This window comes from Geospiza fortis, unplaced genomic scaffold (genome assembly GCF_000277835.1).
Source record: "Geospiza fortis unplaced genomic scaffold, GeoFor_1.0 scaffold95, whole genome shotgun sequence".
Taxonomy (NCBI): Eukaryota; Metazoa; Chordata; class Aves; order Passeriformes; family Thraupidae; genus Geospiza; species Geospiza fortis.
Window position 1 is genome coordinate 3,133,750 of NW_005054333.1, and position 12,018 is coordinate 3,145,767.

Sequence of the window (12,018 nt, forward strand, 5' to 3'; positions counted from 1 at the left end):
CTTCAAGGTGTAGTCCTTAGGGGCAGGGGAAAAATCTAATTATTTAAGTGCTTATTCTCTTGGAGGTGAGGAAGGATATGCTGAGAGAAGAGGAAGGAATGAAAAGGAAAAAGGAGGGAAGGAAATTGATTATATTAGGGAGCTTTACCTTCCTGCAATATACCCTGCAAAATCTTGGCCCTGTTCCAGCCAGTCCTATTACTTTTCTTAATCTGTTAATACCCTCAGAGCCCCATTCTCTCAGATGGTTGTGTCATTTCTATGTGTCTGTAACACATTTAAATGGTTTTGACATACTTCAAAGCTGTCACAATTTAGACAGTTGTGGGCAAATGGATACGTGCTTAAAACACAGAAAAAAGGAGTGCAGTGCAAGAATAAACCTGTCATGTAACAATGCAGAGGATAGACGGGAATTTTGCAGCAGTGGCAAGGAAATTGTAGGTAGGTCTAGACAGAGGAACTGTGTTCCTTGAAGGTCTAAACTGTTGAAACTAATTGCAACTGTTTTAAATAATGAGGTAAGATCGAGATTCCTAAAAGATAAAATGATACCACACAGCTGTTAGTAATTAATTGCAGCTCGCCTTGAATCATTCCAGAATCTTGGCCTTAAGTGGGAAAGTAAGCTTTTCACCTCTCTTCCTAGCTCCTGTTCCTATTTTGTTAAAGCAGCCAAGACCCTCAGGCATGAACCAGACGTGTCTTGAGTAAGACTGGGCAAATGGAAGAGATTGTTTTGAGCTGTTGGTTGTATTTTTAATTCATGTTCTGCAGTGGAATCTCTTTTCTGTGGCTGCCCATGTTGATAGCTTTTTGCCTTTGTAATAGAATCCTTGGCATTCACAGCAAGATGTGACATGTGATAATACAGGTGAACTGTAATGCCTTTAAAAATAAAGTCCAAGGTATGTTTTAAGATCATAAATCGCTGAGAGAATACATGGCTAGGCTTAAATACAAATAAAACACATTTAAAGAAAATATGTGAACATAACTTCCTCTTCTTGATCTTTAGGTGTAAATCCTACTCCAGCACTTTTTTCAGGAATTGAAAACTTGTGGGTCCATGGGGCCTTGTAGAAACTGCTGTAGAAGGAACATTGGGCTCTAAGGGCTGCTTTCTCTTTGGTCTGGCTGTAAGGGTAAAACCATCAGGAGTGTTACAGAAGTGAAATGACCCCAAGAGACAGTAAACTTAGTCAAATGTCCATTCTTTTAAGGCCAGTGCTGCTACCAAGGTATATGGTGGATGCAGGATGCCTGATCATAAATCTGCACAATCTCCTACTCCGCTTTCTTCAGCCAATGAAGTAAACAACTGGGATATGGTACATGTCAGAAAGTGGCCACCCACCTGCTAAAGGTGAATAATAAGAGGAAAACTGGCTGAGCATGAGCATATGGAACCACTTGGGGTGGAACTTGGAGAAAGTTGGAAGGCTCACAAATGGAGTAACTGCGTGTCACACTTCAGCTTACAGGTCTTTGTATCTAAATCCCATCACGGATTTAGAACATTGAGAATGTTACTGGAGTCACCTGATGCATAAAGCATCATAAAAATAGAGCTTTCTTTAGTTTACAGTAAGAATGCCATTTCAGGCAAACAATAATTAATTGACTTCTTGTAAATATAAGTAAAACAAAATAGGGAAGCAGTTTGGAACAAATACAAGCAAATGCATCTAAGGGCAGTACCAACAGAAAAATCTCTCCTATCCAGTTACATACTGCAAAAGTTTGCTTAAACTAAACAAGTATCAGAACATGTACAGGCCTTGGTGGGCTGCTACTCTGAGCTAGTATAGTCTATGTTGATAATCAACAATTAGTGTTTGGTCTGTTTTTTAAAGTTATGCACATATTCTTAATGATTTCAAATGCTCAATGTTTCGTAATAGCTTTCAAATCATTCAGCTTTGTTTCTGAAAAGTCCCAAATAAAATAAAATAGAAGTTTTATATGCTGTTTACTGAACAGCTAGGTATATTTTTTCAGGCAATATTATTCATATTTGTTAACAGTACCAAAAGGCCAAGAGTTGTATATTCCCACTTTTAATTCCCACTTTGTTTTGCTACTTACTTCAAGGTAGCAGAAGGTTTTTCCTTTGTATAGTTGTAGAAGTACTGTCCCAGTCTGTGCACCTTTTTAATCTAACTTTCTTCATGTAAAAGGCATCTTACTATTTTGAAAGACGTGAATGGAATAAATGAATTCCTGTTTAGATGACTACTGTACTATGTCTTCTTTGTACCTGTTTTACTTAAGAATTATTTAAAACTGTAACCAAAACCCAGCTATCTGCTATCTATGTAGCCAAGTAGAAATTTGAGGCTGATGTACTGTTTCATTTGTGTGCCCAATGTAGTATATTTTTCAACTTCTGGTTGAAAAATGCAAATGGGCCACTGAGTCTTCAGCTGATACCCTCCAAACATCTAAGAATACTGGAGATCATAGTTTCAAAGAAGAAGACACATATAGATTCAGGTTCAAATTTCATATTTCCTCTCTCCACCTCTAATAATACACATTGAGACTGAGCCAAACCAGAGATACATAGAACTAAAGACAAAGGTGCCATGCTTCTCTTTAAAGAGATAGGTTCTCTCATCTCCAGAGAGGCAAGTCATGAAATCAGCTAATCAGATATAGAAGGTTTGCTGCTTATAATTGCCTCATTTATTCCCGCTAACCTTTGTTCTTTAAACTATAGCATGTTTCCTTTTGTAACTGTGTGGTATGCCCGGCGTTTTGTGCAGTATTAACTTACTCTTTCGAAACAAAATCTGCCTGTTTCTCGGTCCCATCCATGCCAGTTTCTTGGTGTTTTTCCCCCAAGAGCCTTGTTCACTGACTATGTACAGTCTTCCCTTCTTTTGTTCAGAAGTCAAATAAAAATCAAGAAGTTTCTTATGCTGATCCCAGAAGTCCTTCAAGGTGTAATTCAGCATTAATTACAAATGACTGAAATTAGATTAGATCCTTGTGGGCTAAAGATAAAATAATGAACTGTATGTTTGTTGCTATTTTCCCTGGGCTATTAATGTGTTAACAATGCAATTTTAAAGAAATTTATTAATTCAGACCAGTACTGGACAGAAATCTTACTGGTAAATGCCTTCCAAGTGAAACTCACAACTTAGCTGTCAAAATTTCATTTGTTGTGTATGTATCTTAAATACTATACTGCCTGCCTCTGAAAGTGACTTCAGAATGGTAATATACCTTTCAAGTTAGGTATGATTATTTAACAACTAATACCTAATAATATATGTCGAAAATTGGTCAGATCTTTTTCGTGAAGGATGCTTGAGCTGATAATTTTCCATTTTAAAAATGCCAGTTATAATATTTTGAGAAACATCAGTTAGTTTATCTGATTCCTTTTAAGGTGAGGCTCAGACGTGCATCGAGTAAGTTTTTTTCTTTTTTCCTCAGTCTTTTTCTCTTTTAATGCTGTATATAAGACAAGGAAAAAGTGAGATTTTTTGTAATCCTTTCGTATTGTGCCTCCTTAGAAACAGTTTCTATAATATTTTCTATAGATTCAGGGTCTGTAGTGAATTGAAGATTTATGAATAGGTTGATGGGATGAAAGCATATTCCCTTTAGCAGATGTTGTGGAGGAACTTCCATGATAGGAGATCCTTTTCATTGTTTTGATTTTTCTGTTGCTGGATCCAAAGAATCAATATGTTCATTAGGAGAGCAGTTTTTCTTGTGTTTTAATTTTTTTTTAATAGCTTAGTTGTGACCAGTGAATACTAAAACCAAATTCATCAAACATGTCTGACATCTCTTTTTCAGGAAGTGTGTAAGCTTATATTGTTTGGCTTTTTTTTCTTTAAAAGGTAACAGAATCCCCAGCAGACGTAGCAGAAAGAGCAGACAGAATTATTACCATGCTGCCTTCTAGTCCCCATGCAAAAGAAGTTTACACAGGAAGAAATGGCATTCTAAAGTAAGACTTTTTTGTAGTTTGGAGAATTTCCACTTGTACTCAAGGTTTGTCTGATGATTGCTGTTGTTGTAACTCTTCCTGTGCCTTCAGGGCACTTAATTCAATGTTCTCTGTTCTGTCACTATTGATATTTCTAATTATATAAGTTCTCTCATGCAGTGCTGCTTTTGAATGGCTTTTGGCTAAAGTCTTTATTTAATTTTGAGTAGAATAATAATTTTTGTGCATTTCAGGCAACTTAACTATTATCTGCCTTTTCAGTTGTATGGTTCTTTTGCCATAATGTAATGTACTACACTCAAGTACAACTAGAATATTTGCTGGCAACAATTATTTGCTCAAATACTATTTTCTTTACCTTGAAATCCTATAAATTAGATGTTCTGAAGAGAAACCATTGTGTCTTATGTTGTTAAAGTGTATTTACATAGAATCGCTGACAAGACTTTCTTGATTTCTACTCTTGTTATCTGTTTATTACCCAAAAAATATCGTAAGATTTTGTTTAATGTGAAACAGTGTTTTTTAACTTTTGTGGAGGGATTTCCACTGAGCCTCAAATCCACAGTCTGCAGAATTCTAGTGCTCAGAGTTTTTGAACTTGCCAAATCAAAAAATAAATACAATTCAAAAATCTGTTCTGGCTACAAGTGCACTGCTCCTGGCAGGCTGACTAAGTCTACTGGATACCTCTGAGGATCATGTAGGCTCTTAACAGCTATCCAGGTTAATAAGGTAAAGGAAAAAAAAACATACAGAAGACAAAAGTACAGTAGATTATCAAAAAATGATGATGCCTTTTTAGGTATTGATTGTACAATATTAAGATGCAGTGATGAGAATGGAAGTAGAAAAGCGGGATTTCTGTTGTTCTTGCTGTATAAGAATAATAGTTGATTCTCTCCCTTGTTGTCTGTAGTTTAATTTCTCATAAGGTAGGAGTGAGGAGATCTAAACTTAGACTCTTCAGGGAAGATGGGTAATTGGATCAGCCCCACAAAGCTCAGGGAACAGCTGTGGGAGAACTGCCCATGATGGCAGTGGTTTGAAGAACGATTGGCAGTATGTACTGATACAGTACAGCCAGTTAATCTCTTGAGTACATAGATGTGGGAAATCCAGCAGGAAACAGGATGTGGAAAGCAGCCCTATGCTGCTGCAGTTTCTCAGCCTCTGTATTAAGAGAAGAAAGTGTGATTTGGCAGTAGTGAATAATTGTGGCTCTGAATGACCTGGTCCTTGCTGACTGGTTTGATTTTCATAATTTTCTGAAGCTTTTAAAGCTTTATAGAAGAAAACATCAATAACGTGAAGTGTTTAAAGGTTGAGTTCGTCATCCCACTGTGTTACCAAGGAGCCTGTGCCACTGTGCCTTCTTCTGAACATAAAGGGGAGATGACATAGCACCTTATCTGCTGCGCTGGTTTTTGTTTGCATGTGTCCAAACTAACTGTAGCAGCCCAAGGGATGAGTTTTGTGTATGTGGAACTGTTTCACTCTGGAGTTCCAGTGGGGTCACAATGTATGTATACGTTGAGAGGCTATTTCCAGCAATCTGGGTAATTCAATTAAGTGAAATCCACTGTACTGCCAGCAGCATGCAAGGTGCGGTGGATGTCTTTATCTGTCACGAGTAGCTTTAAATGGGCCACGTTTTTATGACTGAAAAATTCTGGTGTTTGATTTCATGGTGATTGCTGGTCAGGTGGACTTGAAATCATGGTGCAGTTCAATGGAAAGAGGAATAAAAATCAACTTCTTTGTTGTGGAGGGCATTAAAAAAGTTAACATTTTTTAAATTTCAAAAATTTTATTGTGTTTTTTAATCAAATAAAGAGCTTTTTGTGGCCTACAGTTTGAAATACAGATCTGCCTAAATGTATTGGCTATCAATGGGAAAACATTTTTCTCCATACTTCACTTCAAATGTTCAGTGGGCTTTTGTGGTTTTAGTTATGGTCTTTATGTAGAAAAAATTGTAGAATGATTAAAATAATGCAATCAGACCATTCTGACATAAGAAGTTAGGATACTGTATATATAAAAAGAACATTTTATTGTTATATATTAAACTTTAGGCTGTATCAGCAGTTGCTTAGAATGCATCTTAGGTGATCTCTATATTATATACTGCTCAACTTGTGTAATGGAAGATTTTCTTAGTGCAAGCTTTTTGTGTAATTTTGTTTAATAGTGTTTAGAAGAATATCCTTTTTTGTGTTCAGCTTTTGTTGGGCTTTGAGTGGTTCAAAACTGCAGTATACATACTGAGCAGATCTTGCTCAATAAGGTTTAAAACTTTACGTTTACTAGTGTAGCAAAAATGTCTGCACATTTGTCATGCTGATGGAAGCCAGTGCCATGGTAATAGTTGCAAATATCTTCTGAAAATAATAATGATAATTATAATAATAAATCTTTATTTTAGGAAAGTGAAGAAAGGCTCATTGCTAATAGATTCCAGCACTATAGATCCAGCAGTTTCAAAAGAATTAGCCAAAGCTGCTGAAAACACAGGAGCAGTTTTCATGGATGCCCCTGTTTCTGGAGGTAAGTCTTCATCAGAAGTTTACCTTATATTGGACAAGTTGTCTCTTTCTTTGCAGTTTCAGTCAGCAGTTTGTACCCTTGTTGCTATAAGTTGCTTTTCTTTGCTATATGTACAGAATTCTGTTTTGTTGTTGTTGTTTAATTGCATTACAGATATGTATCATAGGAGTATTTTTAGGATTTAGGAGTACACTTTTGTGTTACACTTGGAGAAACAGCTTTCTTGGGTATGGTACAGTGGTCCTTTTAATTTAACTTCTTTCATAAAGTTGCATTTTTATGCAGTTGCTGACATTTCTTTACCCTCCATCTATTTCTTCCTGTTAGGGAAAAACTGGTTGTCATTAAGCAGTTCTGTTGCTGTTTCATCTTATATTCCTCGTTTCATTATCTTCTTTTTAATTAAAAGAAGAATGAAGTGAGGAATATAAGATGTCTTTGTCAAAAGAAAACAGAGATTTGTCTGGTTTTATAACAACTGACATATGTGGGCGATAATTGTCTATTCTTAAAAGTTGCTAACTATTGATCTCTGAGTATTTAGTCTCTTGTAAGAAATAATACAGAGCAGGAAAGACATCTCAAATTGTGGGCAGAGGAGAGCAGAAACATAAAATTAATATTTTGAAAACAAAACCATAACTAGTCCTTTCTATTGTTGAATTCTTCTTCAACATACCTGGAATTAGAAGGTGAGGAAACCTCATTTTTTGTGTGACAATCTTAAGGTTTTTACAGTCTCATCTAAAAATTAAGGTAACTGGCATTTTAAGAATTCTTTATTTTCCTGATGAATGTCAGTGATGAGCAAAAACTAACAATCTGTTTAATTTTCAACTGGGAGCTAAGGCAAGATTTGACTACATACTAGAAGCCAAAATTTTCATCCAAATTCTATTGTGAACAGAAAGTAGGCAGATCCAGGTAGGTGATATTGAAGAATATAATGGAGAAGACAAGATTCTTGCTTCCCAGCCAGAATGTTAGTTCTCTTTTATAAAGCTAGATAGCTAATCAACCTGGGAAGAAAAACCACAGAAAAATTGTATTGTGGGCAGATTATGTATCTCTCTGATCCTTCTTTTCAAACACAGCATGGACTTTTGCTTATCAGTTGGGCAATTCTGACCTACTTCTATGTTGTTTTCTTCATTCCCTTTCTGCCAAATGTGTTATTTTCCAGAAGAAATTATTTACCTTTTAGAAATGTTTATAATTTATTTTTATCTTTAAGTTTTTGGTGTAAGTCTGACTATAACTACAAAGAAGAAAAGGAAAAGTTTGATTCCGAAGCAACTTTAGTTGTTTAGGGGGTTTTGTTCCTTGACAAGATGGTAAGGCCAAGACAGAGTTAATGTGATAACGTATAGCTGACTGGTGTGAATACAGATGGCTTTTTTGGTGTTGGTGGTTTATCTGAATGGTGACTAGTGTCAGTTACAGATTGAGGGATATCCTGTATAAGGGGGAAAGAATAGACTTGACCTTCTAGTCCTTAATATATTTGTGAAGCCCAAGGAGTGCTCTGTACAAATCATGTTTAAAGTGGGCACTTGCTAGAAATGTGGAGAAGTTAGGTCTGTTGGAAAAAACCTTTAATGCTATGCTTTGTTATTTCCATCTTTCAGTACCTAACGCATCAAGTCTTTGGGGTATTTTTATATGTCCTGACTGCATTGTTGGCCTTGAGACAAAACACTAAATGGAGAAGTATGCTCGGCTCTCTAGAAATTGGCAGGCATTATGCTGTTGCTGTGCAATGCAATAGAGTTGGCAGGAATTTCAAGGAGAGTGTTTGTGGGACATAGGGAGGAGGAAGAGAAAGCAGCATGCCTGAACTGTCCTCTTTAGAGCTGTCTGTTTACTAGCTGTTATTGGCAGACAACTCCACTTGTGTTTTTAGGTATTTGGGTGTTGCCTGATGTTAACATTCATTCACTGTGAACAAATTCACAAACTGAATAATATTTTGAAAATTTCTTGGTCTATAAACTCTAGGGAGAGAGAGCAGTGATTTTAATCATGTTCTGACATTGCAAATGAATAATCTTTGGGCATAACATTAGGGCCAGATTTTAGTGGCTTGTTTGCAGTCTTGCCCCCAAAAGATTCTTTCTCTTGATCTTCTTTCAGATGGGCCTTCATGCCATCTTAATGCTGTCTTCTTCATATGATTGGCCTACAGCTTAGTGCTGTCTTCTTCATATGATTGGCCTACAGCATTTACTTGCAGCTTACAGTCAGGACCCATTAAGTAGAAGTTGATGAACCAAGTCACTATAGTATTATTTTTTATTAAGTGACTTCAGAAAATACTTCTCATTCCCATGGTTGCATGCAGATTATGCTGCTAATGCTGTCTAGAGATAGCAATCGCTTTAGCCTAGGATTAGGATCTCTTGCAGGTCCACATGAGAAAGTTCTGTCATGGTTCCCAGTGCTGCCGTGGTTTGTGACCTCTTTGTGAGCATGGGAGAAACGGGGAAACATCTTCAAAATCCATGTTTGTTTGTTTGTTTGTTTGTTTGTTTTAATCTAGACAGGAAAATTATCTCTTTGCAAAGTTTGGGTTCTTCATCTTGGTATGTATAAAAGTATTTTAAGGCACACATTATCTCAGAAGCATATTTAAAACTGACTCCTATTGGCACAAGATTCTATTGGCTAAGTACAGGATCTAAATTTAGCCTTCAAGAATTGTGTCAAATTTGTCCTCCCACTGATTTCAGTAGAAGTGTGATACAGGTTCTCACCTCATAATCCAGAGCTAATTTCACTAGTGGCTTCACTGACTGCTGTAATAGTTCTCTCTTTAACTCAGTATACAAGATACTAATTTCCTAAAGTATATTGGCTGATTTTTTTTTTAATTTCTAATGTAATTCTTTCTATGTTGTAAGCATTGTTAGTGTTCAGATACAACCTTTTCAACTTCTTTCTCCTTCCACTGGCTATTAAAATTTTATCAGCTCTGTATCTGCTCAAAGTACATTGTAGTGCATTCTACTGGAACGTCACAAAAAGATGTGACAACTTGATTTGTTTTTCTGGTTTTGGAGGTATGAAAAAAGATTTTCAACTCTTTTGTAAGTCTGGTTCTTTAAGATCTGATAATGAAACTTTAGATCTTCCTCCTCACTGTATCCTTTAGACAAGAGAGTAGTCAGTTAAAAAGTCAGACTGCTAATTGTTAATAACAGCTGTCATATAGAGAACTGTAGTCATGCTAAAATGGTAATAAAGAGTAGAATAAAAGATATTTTTTTTTTAGAAACCGTGCGTTGGAGGTGGCTAGAAGAGGTTGTAGTTTCTATTCCAGCTGTCATTTCAAACTGTTTCATCTTAGAGTACTGTCTCCATAAACTTCAGCTGATCATAAAGTGATGGAAACAGTAGTAGTAGTAAGACTGACAAGTTAAGACTTCAGGTCACTGATAACGTAAAGTACAATGTGAGTCCTTGATGGTGCATTGCAGACTTAATACCTGCATGGCCAGATCTCTACTTAATATGGAGCAAAGGTAAAAAAAATATTAGAAACATTCTGGAGATATTTTATTTTATTTATTATATTTCAAAGAGCAATATATTTCAGGATACCATAATTTTTTTCCTTTTTCTTAGAAAGGGCACTTTCCTAAAATAGGAGAAGCGAGTTATGTGTTTTTTTTACTTGAACATTGAAGGCACTTAGTGCTGTGCCTTTTCCAAGGAGAGCAGAGGAGTTAAAACTTTATGCACACCAATATTTGCAAAGATTATTTGAAAGACTCCTTCAGACAGACTAAAAAATAGGAAATAGGAATGAGTAGTTCAAACATGGCATCTCTTAGGTTGTAAATTCTGTTGTAATAAAGATGCATAATCATATCTTTGCCAGAATTAAACTGATTTAATAAACCTGTCTTTGCTGGGGAACCTTGGTAGAGCTACTTGAACTGTCTTCATTAAGTTGTGTCTGCTTTTTTTCTTTAGCTTTGTGCACCTTTAGAGAAGTGCAATCTTATGACTTCATGGGAGAGGAAAAGTTGGTGGGTTAATTCAAAATCTCTAATTTGAGACATCGTGTATTTGTTCATAAACACAAAGAATAAAATAAGGATTGTCCTGAATTCAGTGGTATAGAGGTTTGGTGTGGTTTTGGCTTTCTGGTCTGGAAATGCAGTGATTGGATCTGTTAGAATCCTTGAAACACTATAAGGATAGAGCAGGTTCATGAATTTAGAACTAATAATTCTGACCTATCCCACTCAGTAGTAGGTGTTCTTGGCAAGAAAAAACATCTAAATGCATAGTAGTATTTGCTCCATTATAGATTCTGGATTTATGTTTTTATGCTTTATTTTTAAAGCCCAAATGTGTGTGCTCAGAATGGCCACAATGTTCTCTGTGTTCCTGGTACTGAGCGTAACAATTTTACCTCACTTGCTTTGCTCTTCCTCAGTTACCATATGCCTTGTGTAATTTTTTTTGTTCCTGACATCTTTCTTAATTTCTCTGCTTACATTTTTTGCTGAATGCATTTGATCATATTCATTTTTTGCAAAGCCTGTGATTTAGGGATGGTAGTAGAAATTACAATGTACAACCATAATACTAAAGGTAGTGTGAAAAATATTACGAGTTCTTCTGAAATTTAGATGAGAGAAAATAATGCAGAAAGTAACTGATGACAAAAAAGGGAAGAATTGGCTGAACTGATTTAAGGAAGCTGAAATGAGGATGAAGAAATATTTTGAAATCTGAGATGCTTAAAAAGCTTCTGATTTCTAATAACTTATGGTTTAAATTTTATAACAATACTTATCTGTCAAAATAAAGCTAGTTTAATAGATCTCTTTTGTTGGAGAGAAGAAAGAACTGAAAATCTTGAAAATCTTACACATTGGTAAGATGTATATTTTGACACAGGGAGGGGAGGAAGTATAAACCTTGTGCAAATATCTCTATGTTGGCAGCAGCTGCTGTTTCAGAAGAGTTGGGTAGTATATTTACTTATGTGCTGACTTTGCAAGGCTGTTTTTCTTCTGTAAGCCTGTTATGTCTTTTGCATTCTCTATAAAATAAAACAAAAGGTAGCAGAAGGTAAGGAGGAATAAACAGATTTATTGAGATCATCTAAAAATGTTCACTGGGGTGGAGACAACAATCCTACAATGACTAAAAGGGTGGAATAAATAATTTTATTAAAGCATATTGTATATTTTGGCAATAAAATTGTGTGTAGTCTGGCCAAATAGTGACCAATGTGCAGAGAAACATATCTGTCTCCATTTGTTCAAAGGTGTAAAGATGAGTTATTCAGGCTAGCTCAATGGGACATAACCAGGAATAATAGGCTGGAAATCATTAAGGAAAGAAAAATGTGTGCCGTGTCTACCAGGAAAAATGTCCTAACGACATTCTTCATACACTGTGGAATAATTTCCAAAGGAGATGGTTGAAGCCAAATATCTCCATATGCTTTAAACTGTGCTGGGCAAAGTGCTAGGAACTAT

At 35.8% G+C, this 12,018-nt stretch overlaps 1 protein-coding gene across 1 annotated transcript in view; it reads left to right on the forward strand.

Annotated features, from left to right (window-relative positions):
• HIBADH (3-hydroxyisobutyrate dehydrogenase) overlaps positions 1–12,018 on the forward strand; it is a 77,414-nt gene that overhangs the window by 558 nt on the left and 64,838 nt on the right. Inside the window, exons 2-3 of the mRNA XM_005421733.2 lie at positions 3,861–3,970; positions 6,399–6,520. Of these exons, the coding sequence (XP_005421790.1) occupies positions 3,861–3,970; positions 6,399–6,520 (232 nt within the window). The remainder of the gene's footprint in view (positions 1–3,860; positions 3,971–6,398; positions 6,521–12,018) is intronic.